This window comes from Aquila chrysaetos, chromosome 4, assembly GCF_900496995.4.
Source record: "Aquila chrysaetos chrysaetos chromosome 4, bAquChr1.4, whole genome shotgun sequence".
NCBI lineage: Eukaryota > Metazoa > Chordata > Aves > Accipitriformes > Accipitridae > Aquila > Aquila chrysaetos.
The window spans coordinates 35,263,185-35,284,116 of record NC_044007.1 but is presented as its reverse complement, the minus strand read 5'-3'; the positions used below and the strand labels follow the sequence as shown (position 1 = coordinate 35,284,116).

General features: G+C 35.2%; 1 protein-coding gene across 2 annotated transcripts in view; it reads right to left on the bottom strand.

Moving 5' to 3' along the window:
- Positions 1-383: 383 nt before the first annotated feature.
- UBE2W (ubiquitin conjugating enzyme E2 W) overlaps positions 384-20,932 on the bottom strand; it is a 33,560-nt gene continuing 13,011 nt past the window's right edge. Inside the window, exons 2-6 of one of the 2 annotated variants that reach the window (XR_003923015.2) lie at positions 15,492-15,583; positions 11,698-11,800; positions 8,988-9,143; positions 7,751-7,845; positions 384-3,284 (exon numbers count right to left, since the gene is read on the bottom strand). Coding sequence is in view for 1 of the 2 variants with exons in the window: in XM_030011773.2 (XP_029867633.1) it covers positions 3,271-3,284; positions 7,751-7,826; positions 8,988-9,143; positions 11,698-11,800; positions 15,492-15,583 (441 nt within the window). In the remaining variant the exon portion in view is untranslated. The remainder of the gene's footprint in view (positions 3,285-7,750; positions 7,846-8,987; positions 9,144-11,697; positions 11,801-15,491; positions 15,584-20,932) is intronic. The other variant, XM_030011773.2, reaches the window with a different exon arrangement.

Below are 20,932 nucleotides of genomic sequence, written 5' to 3'. Positions count from 1 at the left end.
TCTCTTCCCACCACTGCAAGCAAACAGGAATCCTGCATTTGAAACTCCCCATTCAATATTTGAAGTGTTTGTCAAACAGCAAAGAACCACAATAAGGAACTATTTGATCCTCTATGGGAAATGAAAGCACTATATCTTAGTGATTTTTTTTTTTAATTTTTTTTTTTTTTTTTAAGAAACTATTTCCTTCAGCTGTTACAACAGATACCCTCTGGAGAAAAGAGGAAAGACCTCACTGTCATCCAAATTCCTCCCTTGATATCCATCACAGCATTTTGGAATTACTGACATCTTTGTCTCAAGAGTAGCTGAATGTAAGGAACAGTGCTTCTGCACTCCACCATGAAAAGGTCCACACGTATTTCCATTCAAGGGTAGTAATCTATTTTAAAACAAGAATTTATTGTGTTATAGTATAAAGACACTAAACACAAAACAAAGTGTTTAACAACACGAACATTGACACAAAATAAAAGCAAGATCGTTTCAAGCCAATTCTGTAACCATTCCATGTGAGAAATTCCAAGTGAAAGAAAGTTACATACACAGAGTCACCCTACAGAAAGGATGGCACCACCTTCATCTAATTCAAGCCCTATTTCAGGACATCATAGCATTGTCAGAATAGTTGCATTATTTTGAGGGCTTTAGTGGTATATAGGCTTTGTCTTGGCCCTCTGTATATAGGTGAACTTACCCACAGATCTACAAGAGAACCAATGGAGGCATTTCTACTGTAAACTAAAAGACCTGAGGTACATTCTCTTCTAATCTACCTTGCATTTTTTTGATCTAAATATATTATAGGGGAGGGTTATTAAAGAGCAGCATAAATTTGGTTATTTAACTTCACTGTAGTCCATGTGATAGCATAGGTCAGTAAAAAGTATAATGCTTTGCACTACGACACCCATCTTCAACAAAATACATACAGCATGTCATAAAGCTTCTCTGAAACCATGTATTGTAGTATGGCAAGCCACCATATGAAAAGATACATGAATCTGAGAAGATGTTCTTGAACCATTTCTTCAGAGACATTACCTTGTATCACAATAAGGTCTCTTTCCTGTGGACTATTTGATAGGATCCATTATGTGAACCATTCATACATGAATTTCTCAAAGCTGCACCAATCATTTCAATCAATACAGAGCAGTTAATGTGAATATACAGATTAAGTATCAGATTACTGCTCTTTTATATGAACCATTTCCAAAAATAACCAGTTTGATTAACTCACAACAATAAAATTTTGCTAAACAAAATGTTCAGAGCAGAACTATTTCATTTGCTTAAAATGATTATTTTTGGCTCTTAAAAGAAACTGAATTCTATGTTTTAAAGGCTCATTGTGAAAATATATACACACATCAAATTTATATCCAAAGCTAGATTTTACCATTGAGTTTTAAAGGCCAAGAGATATTTTCAGTACAGTAGAAAAAAATAGCAGTTCCTGAAGTATATTGTAGCCTCACTTCACTGGCAATATCCATAATTCAGTTGCTGTACAAAACACTTCTCTGAAGCAAATCCATCTGAACTCTATCCACCCTGAGTTAAGCATCTACACTTTAAAACATTTTAAACATCAGGTAACAGAGAAGTATATACATGGCTATAAAACTTGTCAGTTATCATACAGCAGTAAGAAAAAAAATCAGTATTTTCAGCCAATTTTCTGTTTGTTATTGTAGTTATTAGTTCTGGGTTGGGTTTGGGGTTTTTTTGGCTTTTCTTTGTTTTTAAATCAAGCAGGTACTTGATTTAGACATTCATGCATTAATCGCTTGAATTTTTTTTTTTTTGAGTGCAACAATAAGGCAACAGTAAAAAAAGTTATAGAAATTTTGCATATGTGTAAAGGTATTAAGTTTATAAAAGTGCTTCCTAAAAAGACAACCTAATTGCAGTATCAAAATATTACAGAGTGGTGAGAACGACTATCATTTCAATAAATGTTGCTCCATAGAAAAACATCAATCTGATTTTAGGCTTTTTCCCCTTTTTTGGTGAAGTAAAAGCCTGGAAAAAAATTGGTATGGCTGCGTGGGACAAGCAAGTTAAGAAAATATACTTTAGTCTAAACTTAAATAAGAAGGTCCACACTTTTTTGTCAAAACATTAAGCCTCTGTCAAAAATGTATTTTTTTTTGTTTTTATAGTACAGGATTAAAAGACAAGATGATGCTTACAAGATAAAGAAATAATTTACATGAAAATATCTTCTGACAAAGCTTTTCAATCAAAATATTGTTTTGTAACATTCAAACATGACATACAACAACAAAAGAAACAGTGAATGCAAACAAAAAAATGTTATATGGATTGCTTTCAAACACATAAATAAATGAAATATTGGTGTAGGCAGTAGGGCTCATGCTGATGGCTAGCAGGAAATAACAGTGTGCAATCTATTTGGAAAAAGCTCTAAAGTACAAATTACAAGCCCAATTACGGACTGCAGCAAGTTCAGTTATATCACTGCCATCCTCTTCTATCTCCAAAATAAATTCTTGATTAAATCACTCATACCCTAAATTACTCATACCTTTGCTTCAGAGATATGAATAACTATATACAAAAAGTAGTTTTATTTCACCATAGGGATAACATTGTACCTCTCTGCCAACGTCACTTGAAAAACCTTCCATGTCAAAACAATCTGACAGCAGATAAACAATTTAATAAATATGCAATGATCTTATTACAGTCCTTCAGCTAAGCATGTTGATTCATGCTGCTAGTTTTGTGACCACAGTGCATAGAATCCAAATATAAAAGAATGGGGAGGCTTTTAAGGTAATGGAGGATCCCTTGCTTATAATCCAAATATATCCGAAACTTTCATAAGCTCTGTCATGCATCAATCTTTTTTTGTGGCAGGAGCAAAACCTTTCCCTGGTACAATGTCCATTGCCGGCAATGGATGCACCAAAACCGTCAAGGAGCTCAGTGTTATTGCACAATATATGAAGACCTGGAATTCTTCCAAAAGCTTAAAATAAAAATAATGGAATTATTCTGACATTTCTGGACACCTGCATTAATACTGTATGACTAATAAAAGCATGTCAGTTGCATGGACTGAACCAGCGATCAACATGCGCCCAGAATGCACACTAGTAAAAATGCAGTCAAAGGAAGTAGTCTTCATTGCCTATAGGTCACTTCCAGTCAAAGGTTAAAGTTCAAAGACTGAATGATCAAAGTGCTCATTTTCTCAGTAGGACTATCTTCTGCTACGAGGATCACAAAATGGTGGCATCAACATGTGTCATCTTTAAAATAAAAGAAGAGCATTTATGGAAAACATATAAACATTCTAAGTCCAAATTAGCAAGGTGCTGTACGCAGAAACAATTCCTAGCATAGACAGTAACATGCAGTGGAAATACACCAATTGAATAATTATGCAGTTTTGTTCAATAACGACTCGGGGAAAAGAGAAGAGACTATCAAAACACAAAACTTCCAAAATACATGTAACACCCCCAAGCATATTAGTATTAGCAAATATTTCATTAAAAGGACAGTAATTTCCACGCTTGATATTTAAAAAGTCACTCATCAGGAAAATTAAAGACTAAATAAGCTTAACATTTTGCCCCCTTTAAGTACAGCAGGTCCACACCAGTTACCAAATTGAAAAATCCTTTTATAAGGAATATATAGCAATAAGAGCTAGCAGAGTGGGCTTCTCCTGCTGCATTCTCAATCTTTTATACATATATATGTATATATATTTATATATATGTATGTATATTCATTTATTTCTCAAGAAGCAACACAAACTATAGCTGACAAAATTATGCAAAAATAATAGGTTACTATTATAATCCTAAAATCTTAAACCTGAAAATAACTTATATTCACTAAATTTTAGATACTGTGATTGGACAGAACATATTACAAAAAAGCATATTCTATGACAATCTTTTCTGCATTACGCTCAATATTAAAGTAAATATTTGCCTGTGAAAGGTCTCCCTTTTAAACTTTCTCTTCCACACATCAACCCACAGTATATTTGCATCTGGTAACAGTAAACATTAAGTTTGTTAGCAGAAAACAAACTTACTGTCTTGTTATTTTTAATGCACTTGTTACCTCGCACACCTAGAAAATGTAGCCTCATAAACAGTATTTTTACTGTTTACAGATTTAGTATGTATAAAGTAGCAGTTAATAATTCTACATTCTCACTGGAAAACTTTATGTCATCAATACTATTGCATGTAAAAAAACTCTTCATTTTGATAGTAGGGTACTATACATGTAAAAAAGATTGGACAAGGATGCAAGAGAGATAGAAGGGGTATTTAAACAGTGTACCAAAAGTTTGGGCCAAATACCACAGAAAACACTTCCTACTTCAAAAAAAAAAAAAAAAAAAAAAAAGACAAGCCAAAAGCAGTAAGGAGGTGCTGGTTGAAAACAAACACCATTGCCCTCTTTTTTTCACAAAAATCTACCTCCTGACAACACCAAAGCCAGGCAACAGCTTTACGAAACCAATTTCAGCCTGGATGTCCAAGAAAACTGTATCTGGAAGATCCTCCTCTATCTTTAACATAACACGATCAACTCTCAGATTGAAAATTCAACATGAAATTCAGTGTACAGGTGAAGCAGACATTTGTAGGGCAGACATTCTAGAAATATTTTAAGTTATCAAAGATCAGAAGTCTTGAAACAGGGCTTGTGAGGACATCAGTTTGTAGCAAACAAGGCTCCACAACTCTGCTTATGCAATAAGTTGCTTTGTTGGGGCAGGGATGAAATGAGATTAAAAACTCTGTAATAAGCTAAACGCACAGAGACACATGTTTACATGTCAGAATATATCTCAAAGTGCCACTTTATCCCTCTGTGTTCATACTGGTTTGCTTTACATCAGCTCCCAACCATGCACTATTTGCTCCCAGCTAAATAAATTCCAGGCACTTACTGGAGGAAAAAACCAAAAAAACAACCAACCAAAAAAACTTCAAATGCATATATTAGAAATGATGACAGTCTTCCTCCTTTCTCTTCAAAACAGAAGGATTCAATTTCACATTAAAGCGAAGCCATCCCAATGGCTAGCTGACAACAGAAGGGGCAGAACCACTCCGCATCTCCCCCCACATGTTCTTACATTAGCACTGCCATTTATTTCACCTAGTTGTTACCCTTGGACAGCTGGTTTTCTTTCTTGGTTGGGATTGGGGTTTTGCCCCTAATTTACCCAGCCTGAAGTGGTTCGACCACAAGATCAGATATGTGACACTTCAGTTGAAGCAGGAACAGAAAATGAAGATGACAGAATCACATTTTCCAAGGGCTTGTAAATCTTTTCAGATTACAAAACACTGAAGACAGTTCTTTTCCAGAGAGAGGTGGTTAAAATTAGCAGGCAAGCTACACCTCCCATTTTAGTGTAACCCACCATTTCTTCAAACCCATTAAGAAAACATTGAAAATTTAAAGATCATGCTTTGGCAGTCTTGTTTTATGTCCACAGAAGAGAAACAAAACTACTTGTAAGTAAGAAAAGGAGCAAGTGACACACAAAACTTGAAGGAAAAACCCTCTAGCATTTAAGAAAATTTTTGTCCAATGGACATTGGGCATATTTTATTTTTTAATATATGAATTTAATGGTGGGGGAGTAAAACCCAATGAACTTCTAATCATGACCTCCTTTTTAATTAGTACTTAAAAGGGAAGTTAAAAAACAAATTAAAATATTATGAAGCAAAACAGTATGAGTTATTTAAATGAACTGACTTGCTTTCTCTTGCCTCAGGTTGGTTTTTAGATTGCTCTGAATTTTGGGAGGGGTAAGGTTTTCTGACTTTTAGAAAACAGCCATTGCATAGTTACTTCAAAGTTATTAAATGACTTGTTCAGTGGTCTATAAGCAGCTTGATGGTTTTGAGCCACAATTATATAGCAACTTTCAGAGTCAGATAACCCACGCTTCTTTTCATACTCATTTGGTGTTTTGCTTGTTTAACTCAAATTGAATTTAATGAATACGAAATCAAAGTAGTATCAGCAGACTGTTCTCCTTGATAGACTTCAATCCTGAATCAAAACAAGACTAGTACAAATCCAAAGCAGACAAAACATATTTTAATCATAAGGTAAAGCCAATAAATGAAAGTTTACTTGTTTCTCTAGCAAGTGAAAATAAAAATAGTTAATAAAAATTCTCCCAAAATTGCCAATAAAGATAAAGCAAAACTAGAAATGGAGAAGCACCAAACACATTACAAGAGTGTGAAAACAGAAAGAGAAGAGAAAGTGACTACTGAATAATCTGGTGAAGATTAAAAACCCAGCCTCGCAGGCAACAGGATTATTATTCTTGGAATCAATTTTAAAAACAACATAATGTACAACCACATGATAAACAGTCCTGAGTTTCTTAAATACCTCTTAATCTTATGACATACAGCACTCCTGTTACTGTAATTGAAGTCACCTTGTTTTAGAGATACTATTAGAGTATTATGAGAAACAGAGTTTCAGTCTGTTACATTACCATACATCAAAACCCCATTGGTCTCAGCAAGTCTTATGAAACTCTCAAGTTTCACTTGTTAATGCATCCATGGACTTTTAAGAATCTAAGGGTGAAGGTTTTGGCATTTGCCTCTCCAGTCATTAACTCCCACTGTCTCAAAATACCCAGTCTCATTTCACATAGGGGACAGAAGATGTCCTGGGGTGGGGAGGCAGTGAAAAACAGAGGATGTCTTATGATGGAGCCTTCAGTGAAAGGCAGTGATGGGATCAACTGCTCCTGCACCACCCTAGCATACAGCATTACTTGCTCTAAACACATCCTTTCCCAAAATACATGGGCTTCCAATAACCGCCATTTATATAGTATTTTCCCAGGGAAAGCAAAGAAAGTATTGGCCAACAACAGAGGAGAGAAGAAAAGCATAGCCCGTCTCTAACTCCTGCTTCTTTCTTTCCTCACCAATGGAGTGGATAAGACAAGCACATACAGTCAACCCCAGCTCTGGGAAAAGGATGACAAATATTGAGGCAGAAGAAAGAAACCACACAGTATGAAGCCAGACAGAGAGCACATGGAAAGAAGGTGGGGAGAAAAAAAAAAAACAAAAACAAACACCCCCAAAAAACCCACCAAACCAAAACAACTGGCACTGCAGACACTGTAGTACTATACGTAGCAATTTTAGTATGGTGGTTTTTTACCATGTACATGTAGAATCTTATTACTATATTATTGACTACTAGTTCTTAAGAGCCCTTAAGTCAACCAACTGTCCCACACTGGAAATTCTGATTAACAGCGGAAATCTATTAAAACACATAGCTGTTTACAAATACATAGGCATTTTTTAATTGTCATAAAAGCTCTTAAAGCATTACCAACAACAACAAAAAAACCTGGGTTTAGAGCTAAACCTAGTTTCATTACAGACCTTCCCCAATCCCAAACTTAAGACTTGTCATGGACTAATACAGTTTATAAGAACTTTCATTCAGATTCAAACCTCCAATTTAGAACATAAATCTGTGCAGTTTAAATTTCCATCAGGAATTATTAAAATGTGATATAAAATAAAAGCACAGCAGAGTATCTCAGAAACAGGATTTTAATAACTTCTTGAAATTTAAGAAAAGAGTTTAAGGTTTTGAATGCATTTCTCCTACTTTCCTACATTTTCATTGCCTTCAGCCTGAAAAACTTCAAAATTCCTGCTCCTAGTTAAATACTTACCATGATACCACCATTTTGTTTTCTTTGGATTCTTGTTACATGTTCTTACATAAAATGAGTTATCTGGAGGTCGCCTCTGCAACAGAAGAAAAGACCTACAAATAATCAAACAATCCTCATATTGTAATACATGAGCTATTTAATAAGCTTATGAAAGGGTACCATGTGAATGCAGTGAAAATGAGGTAACAGGCAAGGCTAGAACTTTGTCAAGAAAAATCTCTTAATGATCCAGGTAAGAATTCTCACTAGAGATACTCCAAGCAAAAAATTAATGAAAAATACCAAACAGTTCGGACAGACAGGGGAGAAATAAATAAAAATAAAATAAAATAAAAAAGAATTAAAAAAAAGGAAAGGAAACAACCCACAAGAAAGGAATAGCTGTTCAAAAAAGCCAAATGAAATTCCTTTGCAGTTTGGAATCCAATTCTGATATATTAGATCCAATTCCCATCCATAAGTCTCAGCTTGGAGTGGGTGAAAAAATGAACTTAAACATCTATATCTGATCAATACTTCATATTCTTCAGCTTTCTTCATAAGTGTCATCATTATGCAAAACCAAAGTCCTAGGATACAATACAAAGCCATTTTGGGGGTATTTTTCTATCACATACACATGACTAGGACTGATTGGGATGTGACATAAATAGGCATGTTTGGATAGCACAGATGTACAAGCTCTGACCACATCTAACTTCCACAGATATTCCACTGCGAAAGAAATGGTCAAAAATAAAAGGGTAGTCTCTTCACAGAAAAGGTCTGAGGTATCAGTACCACTCATCTATGACCAAATAAGCAGCTTAGCACCATTTACCTTCCTGAAATGAAAATTATAAAGATCACTGAAATAGGACAGCTGCAAAGCCTTACAAACATCTGCACTAAAGACATTTCAATAGGCATTTTGCACTGCCTTTAGAGATAGAATCAATTTACACAGAATTGTCCTAAAACATGACTGAACTTCACAATTAGTACAACTAGAAGGATTCCATTCATTCCTCTTTTCCAATAATGATATCTGAGTAGGTTATCATGAAAACAGTGACAAAGTACTTACTGCACTGTTTATTTTGCAGTTCTAGCTTAGTATTTTTTCAGTAGTAGAAATGTAGACATAGTAGTTTTGCCTATTTTAGAATTTGAGAAATGAAAAATCTCACTTTGCAAAGTAGAAAACTATTAACTTTTACTTATTCTACTCCAACGGTGCTAAAAAAGCCCATACCTTTTCTTTGCAGCTGGAAAGCATGCTAATAATGCTAAGACAAACAGATTGCACTGAGAGAGCTGGAGACCAGTCTTCTGTTAGAATGGATAAACAGATATGACCATTGCTATAAACATGAGGATGAACAGGAATATTGTCTCCAGTAAACATGACCTAAAAAAAAGAACAAACATCACTGTAATTTATGTTCCACATTTTAAATAATTGTATTGCTTTGGGGAAAACAATATCTTATTTAAGAAGTGGATCTGCCATTTTCACTTACATTAAATACACTTTACCATGTGAGATTCATTCATTTTTGGAAGCTATTAACTGAAATGTAAAATAAAACAACGGAAGCCTAAATAGCTAGTGAAGATGAAGTTAAATAAATGGCTATATGTAGGGTTTTTTCTATGAATATTTATACAGCATAGAAAAATACAAAGGTAACAGTGTAAAGACATCAAACTAAACTTTTTGTATCTTACGGCCTCAGTCTCTCACGTCCTAAGGAATACAGTTGCCTAGCCAAAACACTGGATTTTAATGATTTCATAAGCCACAATGTTGTACACCAGGAAACACAACCGAGATTCACGAATAAGTATTTCTATAACCCTGGACACCATAGAAATTAAGTTCTGGACATCTCATCCAGGTTCCAGCATAAAGAGTAAAATGTATCAATCCTACTAACTATAAAATAAAGGACTTGTACAACCAAAGTATGCTACCTTATAGGAAATATTTTTAGATCATTATTTCAAAGGGAATATGTTTTTATTTGACATGGATGAATATGTAAGAATAGCATTTAGAACCTTAACTCCTCTCTATTAAAAGATAATATCACAGTCAAAAAAAGGTTAGAAAACCAATTTTGACTATTGCTCTTACATCAAGTTTTTGTCAAACACATAGTTGGCTCAGGACGAACGGAAATGGAGTAAAAGTAAAACCTTTGTAGCAGCGTTATCCTCCTGAGCTCCTTATTCAACATAACCACTGTCAGTAATCTTTTATGCAATGACACAATAAATCTCTACCACTCATAACCATAATACCCAGAAGCCTCTTAAGTGTTTCCTAAGTTATATAGATACATGTATGTGTACAAATATGTATACATGTATACAACACACCCACCTCATCACTGACTACAAGAAAGAAGCAACACCTTCATCATACAGGAAACTAAAATTAGAGAGCTTAACAAATGGCAGATAGGTTTCTAAGGCAGCAGAAAAACTGGATGCAGAATGATCTTTCATGGGTCTTTAAATTGGTATTTCTTAAGCACTGAAGAGCTTACCTTCATAATCTAGTAATGTATTTCACTTCTAACTAACATCTTCCTTCTATAGGAAAACCAGAACTAGGCATGCTAGGTAAGTAAAAGTATGCACACTATGATAGACAATATACGTTTAAAGGCAGAAAACAACCAAATGATTAAGCAGCAGAAGTGTAAACTGCCGACTCACAGTAAGGAGATTTGCAGGAGAGAGAATTATGACCCAGAGGTTTGTAATATAGAATGAACTACCCACACAGCAGCGTTTTTATAATGGAAATTCTAGCCATCTACAACAATCAAGTATGCAGTACTTAAATACTTAATTGTTTTCTGTGCTAAAAGTCAGTGTACACATACAGATCTAATTTGCTGTTTTACAATAAATTGCACAGAGCCACACACACAGGTTGGATAATGAGTACAAACAGTACCTACTTGGAACCAAATGAAAGTGGCTACTCTCTTGTGGATGACCTATGATTAGTTCACTGCAAACCTGATGAAGTGCAGAAGTACAGGTGGCCAGTTTGTTCCTTAAAACCTAAGACTGAAAAGTCAGCATTCTAGGTTTTAATCACAGTATCTAAAAACATGTCATGTTTATGGTTTAAGTGTCTCTCTCAGCTCCATGCTTCAGTCTCAACACCAATGAGAAAAGTGTCAGAGATCATTCTTGGAACTTTGAGCTGAAACAGACAGGATAAGAACTAAGGCACTCTTGCTTTTCTTCTTCCTTTTTCAGAAAAGCGGCACTGATAGCTGAACACTACTCTTACCAGCCGTGTTTTGTAACATTTCCCTTGGGTAATGGAGGGATGGATGTACAGATCTCATTCTGCAGCCTAGTAGTATTGCTGTCCCTTCAGTTCTTTACATTGCCATGAAAGCAACACAGTATCTCACATCTCAACTGTAACCACTAGATTTATAGGCCTCTCAAAGATGTCATGTACCTATGAGAATCCCTACCACAAGAACAATATTGCTCCAGCTGTATGAATAATGGCAGCAGAGAAGATGCAAGAGGCTTAAAAACAAACTAGAAAAAAAAAAAAAAAAGAAGTCGGAAGCAAAAAGAGAGGGGAAAAAGCAGCAGTTTGTTGTTTACTCTACTCCTACACCACAGTAAAGGGAATCTTCCCACTTTACCCTGTGTTGCTCTTTCACATGATATGAATATCAGCCTCAAAGAAGCCTCCAGTTTACACTGCTCTTTCATCTCCTACGAAACCAAGTAGATTGTCACAGCACTATACCTCACTGCAGAGTAATTTTTTAAAAGAAAAGGCATCTGCACAATGTGTTTAATACAAATTAGAGTAACTAAACCTCACATTAGGATATGGGGATGATACTAATATTCAGCATGTGTCATCCAGCTATAACCTAAAAGTAGCATTAAGCAAGAAGGAAGAAAGCAGTTACCTGAGGCGAATCAAAAGGATACCGACTACTGAACTTAAATAGAAGCTGAAATTTCTCCCCTTCATATAGTGTTCCTGGAGCACCTTCCATGTCTACAATCCACCTAAGGAATGGGGAAAAAATTGTTAGTATTTTGGACTGACAAGTAATTTTACTCCTGGAGCACAGGACTAATCAAATCAATTACCAATCACAGCCCAATTTCTAAACTCTCCATTAGTATCATAACCATCACAAAGGCAAGTAACACATCAAGTCTACATTTGAAAGAAAAAAGCTTGGTATTTTACATACAAGCATTGATATAGTGCAGCAAATTATACAAGTAATTATGACTTGAATTCAACACAGACCCATCAGTTCCCAATAAAATGGCTGTTAATGTGGGACAACAAAGCTGAAACAAAGACCTGTTCCAAAGTTTATTTCTACACAGAAACAAGCTTGGAACAAAAACTACTACGCATTCTCTTTCACGTTGTTTTACTTTTCTGTCAAGGAAATCATCAATACAGTTTATTAAAATAAAATCTGTATGCAAAGGGGAAGGACAATGCTCCTCTTGCACCTACATCTGTGAAAAACTCAGAAATTAAATGGTATATAACCTGGCAGGCAATGGAACCAAAACTGGAAAAGTGAATAGTATAAAAAGGAAAAGGTCACAGAAAATTAAAAACAAAACAAAACAAAAAGCATGATTTGCAACTGTAATAAAGATAACACCTCAACATATCACAGTATTTTTTTTTTCTCTGCTTCTGCTCCTTCCATCATAATAACACGGAAGTAACTGACAGCTGGAGTTGGCAGGGGGTAGCTGGGTGTGAGTTGTTTACTGTTGGGTTTGGGTTGGGTTGTTGGGGTTTTTTTTAATCCAGTCAAAAATAGATGCTTTGCATATTGTTCAACACATACAGCAACAGTCTGCTATCTAGCTTCTGTCATTTTGGCATTCTATTGTTGATCACTTAATACCATCCTTTGCAGCATAACTTCCCCATTTTTGTCTTTCGCCCTTCGTTGAGTTTTACACATTTGAGCAAGACGAAAAGGTAAAGATTCAGCAAGAGACTACAAAAATGCTCAGATAAGATTTATATCAGACTCAAGTGAGGCAGCCAAGATTTTTCAGAACAGCAGCGTGTTCAGAAAAGTCAACATCTCCTCCAGCTGGCAGTCCTGATGACCCTATTCCCAACCTCTCCATCCTCATATCAGATACACTCTCCCCTTGTATTTAAGCCACGCACATTTTTTATCTTGCCCTCTGTTACTCACTCTTTTTTCTACTGAACTGCTAGCTGTCACACTCTTCAGAAGGAACGCATCTTCAACAGTAGCATAGTGATGGGTGTATCAGTGTTCCATATTTTAATTTTGTGAAGACTCCTTTGATTTAATCTGTCTGCACTCCAGGCCACTTATCTCTTCTTATGCCTTCTGCTTTTACATTTATACACATGGTGCACCAATACTCTTCAGCTTTATTAGTCCTTGCGATCCAGAACCTCCACTTTCAAGTTTTTAAAATAGTTTCATTTACTAAGTAGAAGATAATTCTGCCTGGACATTGCTCCTTTTACGGTCAAGGAATCACTAGAACCCATCTTTCCTGTGTGCTTTACGGTTTAGCCATCTCAAATTTCTAATCTTTGTGTATTTAAAATACATGATTGCTTAACATTTCAGATGACCCAGTTACATCATGGGATCCAATTATTTTACTTCACATCTTTCAAATCCAAGCTTGTATTGCTACACAAATCTTTACTGCACCAGTTCAAACTGCAACTTGATTAATGAACTCAGAACATGCTACTTGGCACCAAAAAACCTCAAAGATAAAAAATACGATGTTATTCATGACAGTAAGCTTCTTAAACAGTGACAATTCCAAAATCTAGCATGACAGCAAACAGGAAGTTTTTACTTGCAAAGTATTGAAAAGTATAAAAATTGCACATAGCAGAAAAAAATAATAAGGTAGTACTCTGGGAACAGAGACATGCTAAAAAAAATGGCAATCTACAAACAGAAAAAAAACACTCAACAGATTTTTTTTTTCCTTCTACATCTCTTCATCTGCTGTAAACTTTCACTTCATAGTTGGTTTTTGTTTAAATGAGTGAAAAACACTTGCAATATTAGACTGAGTCCCTTTTTCAGAAAATTTAAGTATATTGCTTCCAAAAGAAAACCCAAAGTAAAGCAAGAAAGACAAGCTGTAATTCACAATTGTACAGCAGTTTATTACTATTTGTACCAAACTCTGGAAGGTGCTATTTCAATTTGTTTCAGTCATATGCATCTGCATGAAGTATCACAAACCCCAGCATCATTTAAAAAGCAATAGCAGTGTTTAACTCAGTATATACAAGGCTCAGAAAAGCCTCATGTAACATGGTCTGAGTGCCACCACCAAAAATGCAGATGTATCATGGTTTAACACCAGGCAGCAACTAAACAGCATGCAAGCTGCTTGCTCATTCCCCCCCTGCAGTGGGATGGGGGAGAGAACTGGGGGGGGAAGTAAAATTCATGGGTTGAGATAAAGACAGTTTAATAGGACAGAAAAGGAAGGGATAATAATAATAATAATATAATGCAAAACAAGTGATCCACAATGCAATTGCTCACCACCCACTGACCGATGCCCAGCCAACCCCTGAGCCACGGTGCCCCCCAGCCAACTCCCCCCAGTTTATATACTGGGCATGACATAATATGACATGGAATACCCTTTGACTCGTTTGGGTCAGCTGTCCTTGCTGTGTCCCCTCCCAGCTTCTTGTGCACTCCCAGCCTCTGCTGGCAGTGAAGTGTGAAAAGCTGAAAAGTCCTTGACTTAGTATAAACACTGCTTCGCAACAGCTAAAACATCAATGTGTTATCAACATTATCCTCATCCAAAATCCAACATACAGCACTACAGCAGCTACTAAGAAGAAAATTATCTTTATTCCAGCCAAAACCAGGACAATATGTGAAGCAACATGAGAAGACAGCTCTATGTTATGTTTTTAAATTGATCCATCAATCAATAATACAGTCCAGAACATACAGCCTGTGATTCATACTCTCATAAATGTTTACATCTGCTAAGATTTTTTTAACATTTCTCTAAAATTAAACTAAGAAAATTATCTAAAAGAAATATCAACACAGTCTAAATGTTTTGAGTTTCAGTCAATTAAAATAATAATTTAAATTAATACCAGGAACAATCTCTGTCCATTTCAATGGACAGGACACAATATTTAACCATGTTTCTCCTTCTGTTTCGCTAATCACAGAAAAAACTACAGCAGGAAAGAAAGTGCAGAAAAATGTACTTAGATAAATTTGCTCTTTAAGAAGTTTCTTCCACTTGCTTTAGAGAAAGAAGGTAATGGAAATTAACAGCTATGAAATATACTCAATACAAATAATGTAGAAACTCTAAATCAGCTACTCCATTATTTCAGTAAATCTACAGGGGTTTCACAGGTCAGTAGCTATGAAAGATTATTAAATTATTTTATTCTAAAATATGCAGAAGCTTTTACCAATTGACATTTTGTTAGACAGTAAAATGCCTAATAAAAATCTAATGAATTCGCCATCCAGTTCCTAAGAGTGTCCAGCACATTACTGCAATATGCTCATTAAGTAGAACAATGTTTCACTCCCTAGACTAAAAACAAAAATGCAGAATGTTACTTGGAATAAGTGGTGGAAGTGGCATGCAGAGAACTTCTAATTACTTACGCTTTTCAGCTTGATAGCAAAAACAAAATAGAATGTATACTTACTGTGTAATTGAATTTTGTACACTCTTTTCATTTAGAGTCATTCCTGGAGGTGGATCATTTTGCAATGCCAATAGTTCTTTTTGTAATCGTTTCTATAAAGAAATTGTATAGAATATTTTAAATATTAAATAAAGTTCAACAATAAACATGCACACTAAAGTACATTTCATTAACTACTAAAGGCGAAAGGAATTTTATTTGAAAATTTAAATATAAAGTGAAATTGAAAGGTGAGAAAGAGGGAAGACTCCTCTCCTAGAAATTAAACTGAAAAGTCACAGGCAAAAAGTCACAGGCTTTAAACTTACTTTTTTGGTAAAATGGAACAGCACTTGTATTTGCAACAGTGCCAAGTGAAGAACTGTTGTGATATGAAATACACAGAGGTATCCAGGATTTTGTCATATTACAAAGATGTCAGTCAAAGCTCTACATCTATCAATGAACATTTCATATTCCCCATAGCATCAGATTTACAATTAATTCTCCAAGATTTTAACAGTAAACTCTTCCTCCTCCAAGTAATTTAAGACACTTCTATGTTGCATCTGTGCAAGCTTTTGCCTTGTTCTAAGCCATCCCAGAGGATGGAACACAAAATTAAAACAAGACTATGTGACTTGCAGATCATGAACTATTTTATAACTTTATAGTAACTGTATCTTAGAGCCTACAGAGTCATAGTATTTAGAAAAGTGTTACACCAGTAGCTCAGGTAATTCTCACCTATTTTGACAGGGATAAATGGGTAACTGCAACCAGCTGTTTCTATGTAACTACCAGAACTGTTTCTTACAATGTATGGAGCAAGGGAAATGCAACCTCTGTAAAGTGCTATCATTGGCACTGCTTTCAGAGTGTATTTTCTCCATATAAACAGTTACACGACATGTTTTGTCATCTCCAAGCTATCTAGATAACGGAAAATTCAAGGCTTTCTCATTTCTTGCTCTCCTTTTTCCTGCCAACCATTTTAAGGTTTACCGCCTACCAGTCCACTTCCATCATCCCACTCATCAAAATGACCTTATCCTCAAGAGGAATAAAAATATATAGTTTGGGCTTTAGTATCTAATTTCGATTCAACATACAATTTTTTAAAATGTAGGTTTATCACGCATTTGTAGCTGTTTCTTACTAATTTTCCAAACAATTTTTCTGGTGCTTAGAAGAATTTAAAAAAATCCACTGGGGAAAACAAAGCGTTCATTTGTCAACATAGAAGTGATTCAGTATCTCTTTAATACCTTTGAAATAGGACTACAATAAATTCAGACACACAACTCCTAAAGAAAAAGCCCCCATACATTCACAATTTACATTTCGAAATAACTTTGCCTCCATCAAGCAGCCCTGAACACTTGCTTCGAGCTTCTATTTTGAAAGTTCCTACCTTGAACACAGATACACACTTTAAAGGTCTTTTATTTGCAAGCAATTAAACAAATATGTTTTGAAATGAAATGTTGTCATAAAAGAATTTTAAAGGCTGTTATAATTGGTGTATAGATATAAACAAATTGAAAAAACAGTGCTAGCATTTTCATAAGCAAGCTATATACATTGCTAATACAGTGAAAAACAGATTAGATTCCTAGTGTTCATCTTTTGCTTTATGCACAGTTTAGGAAAATTTCACATTATAAACACCAGCGTTTAACACCACTATTATGAATTAAACTGCAAAAGAACAAAGTTCCAAAACCATTTTACAAATCCTTAATTTGAGTGGCAGAGATGTTTTGAAGCCAATTCTCTTTCTGACACTTTCCAAGACCACCATCAAATAAACCTCAGTGGTAGTCAACCTGTGTATGCCTTGTCATACAGATCATCATATTGACAAATATTTTAAAAGTTCAGAGATGAGAACCTTATATGATAAGGGAAATTCAAACTCTTTCCCTTAAAGAGGAGATTTAGAAACATTAGGTAAAAAATAGTAAAGTACAAATGTACTTAAGAACAGCAAATAATTCAGTAGATCCATTTGCTTATACATGTAGACAAACTATGTAACTGTCTTTTTAATAAAAGTAGCCTAAAATCCATTTTAAAATTAAATTAAAACCAGCCACATTAAGGTATCAGTATCTGATCAAAGACAGTAATTTGAAAAGAGGAAATTTTGTTTATTCTGTATACTACCAAAAATCCCAAATTACCAACACTTCTCATTTCAAGTCTGGACCTTTGGCCCTTTTCTCCAGCAACTGTCTTTTCGGTCTAATACAATCTCAGTCACTTTTTTATCCATCTCACCAGTTCAAAAATATTCTGACTGTTTCACAGCTTTTCAGTTCTCACATATAATATTTATGGTTCTTTCTAAAAAAACCAGTAACTCAAGGGGAAAAAAAAAAAAATGTAAAATGTGTACTTGATCAGCAGCGTACCACTAAAGCACTCTGTTCCTCTGATCTTAAAACATTTACTCACACTGTCACGGGGGCCTGCCCATTGAATGCAAGTAATACATACAGACAACACATTGCTTCTCCTCAGTTGCAATACAAAATATATTAAGATCAAAAAATGCATCCCAGAGAAATAACAGCAGATACTATTTACACTTTGGGTCAAAAGTATCACAGTAAACAAAATCATATTTTTAAAGACAAGAAAGAAATTATCTTTTCTAAGTTAGCCAGTTCAAACAAGTATCAATGTAAGTTCAGTCTGACCTGTATTTGCAGCTCTCAGTGAGAATATAAATAAAAGAAAAAAAAATCCATGTCATTCCCATATAAAGCTGAAAAGAGCACATTCAGTAGAAAATGGATATGTTATCTGACTATTAAGCCAAAGAAACTCAATAAAGTAAGTCCCCCAGAAAAGCAAGCCTATAACATTGATAGTGTTGTAATGAAATGAAAGCAAACTTTATCAAAGAAACTTATCACTGTGAAATAAGGGAATCAACAAAGAAAACCTGACTATGATTACCTATTATGCGTAAAAAAACTCCAGTGTAATTCTGATTAACAGTAAATTCCTAGGCAAAGCTCCACACTGGAGGGAGGGGATGCAGAGGTCAAGAAACCCACAGCTCTTCTGGACTTGTTCTTCATTCAGAGCAATGTCCCAAACAGGACCAAGTATCAGCAAAAGGCATTATTTCCTTCAGCTTTACTGTAACCACTCTAACCCGTCAGCTGTGTTCTCCATTGTACTATGCTCTGACGGATTTCATGTATCTCAACATTGCTCCCCCTAAGGGTAGGGCCAGGAGGGGAAGAAAAAAAAAAAAAAAAAAAGAAAAAAAACAACACACACACACAAATTAAGAGGATCTCACCCCACAATTGCAGGCCATCAGGACAGAAGACCAACAACTGCTATTAGAGATGGCACAGAACCTTTACATTTTTATTCTCTCCAGCTATACTGACTATCTTGGATAACTTCCCTTGAAATTAAAGGACAAAAATATGATTTAATAATAAATTCCTAGGTTTCTCCAGTCCCCATGACAGGAGCTCTGAAAGTGTTAGACAGCTCAAGGGGAAAGAAATGCTTTTAATGATTTCGTAAGTATTACTCTAGCCACTACAGAGAGAAGCAAGGCAAAGTCTTTACACAAAGATAATTATTTCTATTGGACCAACTGATACACATTTAAGAAGGGGTACTTTTGGGAATATAAGCCCTTATTTGTTTTTTTCCAACTGGAATAATAAAATATACTATCTATTTTACAACACTCTACTATTCCATTAACCATGCCATACAAGTTAATCATACCTTATCTGATGAACACAGCTGGGTATCTTTAATAGGCTTTCACCAGACATTTTCAAAATTTGGTTTGTTCTATCAAGCATCAACTCAATTATTTCTATACAAACTAATGAACAGCTGCCTATAGACGTTTTCCAGAAGATGCTCAAGAGTACTCTATAGCAACTGTAACAAAATCGTAGAGGGCATCATGGCCTACTAACCAGAATTAATCCAAATACTGAATAATTGTTTTAAGAGAGGGGCTAACCAATATTTCAAAAATTTTCTTCTAATCAACCTCTCTGGTCAATGCATTCCAGTGTTTGACTACCCTCCTGGTATAAAATGTTTCTTTTGTATCCTATTGGAATATCTCACATTCCAATTTGTGTCTGTTGCCCCTTGTCTTCCCACTGTGGCCCCATTTTAGGTTGTAGGCATCAGCAAGATCTTCCCTTTGCCTTCTTTTCTTAAGGCTGAAGAAATCCAGTCAGCCTCTCCTTGAACATCATGTAGTTTAGCTTCCAACCATCCTGGTGGCCATCTGTTGGACTCACTCCAGCACATCCATGTCTGTCTTGAACTGGGGCTTCCTAAAGACAGTACTCAGATATGTCAGAGTGAGGGGAAGAATCACTTTCCTCAAGCTGCTTGCTACATGCTTGCACACACAGGCCAATATGCAACTAAGGATATGCAGAAAATTTGGAAGATACTCTCCAAAGATATTATGAAGGACTATTTTTTCCTTCCCCTCTCCCTTACCACAACTTAAAATAATTTGTCTCATGTTGTGTCTCATTAGTACACAAAACTGGATTATCAGGAGCCAGATGTAGTTTTAGAAAAAAAAAAAATCTTAAATGAAGCCCTTGAAGGCCAGATTCATACAGTTTAATTAGGAAATTAAGATTCTGGTTACCATAGTAATTCATAAAACATCTAAAGTTTAAATGTAACAACTTGAAATTAATTCCTCTTCGGTGTTTAACAATATTTGTACTGGCCGACCAGAGAGGTTACAAAGAACACTAATTTTCTCAGAGTAACACCAAGTCTAAAGACTACTGTAATATCACGCACACATCCAGAAACATGCACTCTTAGCTTCAAGATAATTCAGTTATGTACTTTTAAAAAACCATGACACTGATATACGAAGCCCACACATGTTACATGTGCCACAAAAGGCACGCTGCAACTCTAAGTTTCTGAAATTAAGCATTTGAAAAGGAACAGTTTCAGGAGGAAAGCCTTCCTTGTATTTGACAGCCATGAATACAGAAAACTGTTTTTCTGGCACAAAATTCTTGAGAATTAGCAGCAACATACATAGCAGGAAAAAGTATAATGGATTAACACTTTTCAGACAATTTTAACCACCTCATTTGTAGAATCTTATAAACTTAGGACTTGAAGATACCTCAGGGAAGTCACCTCCCCATCTTCCTAACATAAGGATGGATCAAAGATTCTTAAAATATCCTTGTAGTTAAAAGCCTTTAACATTTTCCACATCACCCTATCTCTTGCTTTTGTAATTGGAAGAATTTTCTTCACAATAAGACATCTAGGTGAGTTGAATAAATTATGTCAAATTACTTCTCTTACTCTTCATGGATACAGAAGAGAATTCTTTTACTTATTTCAACTTATTTCTCTCCTTTCCCAATCCTTACTAAACACAACACATAATTCTTTCAAGCCAATGCAGACTG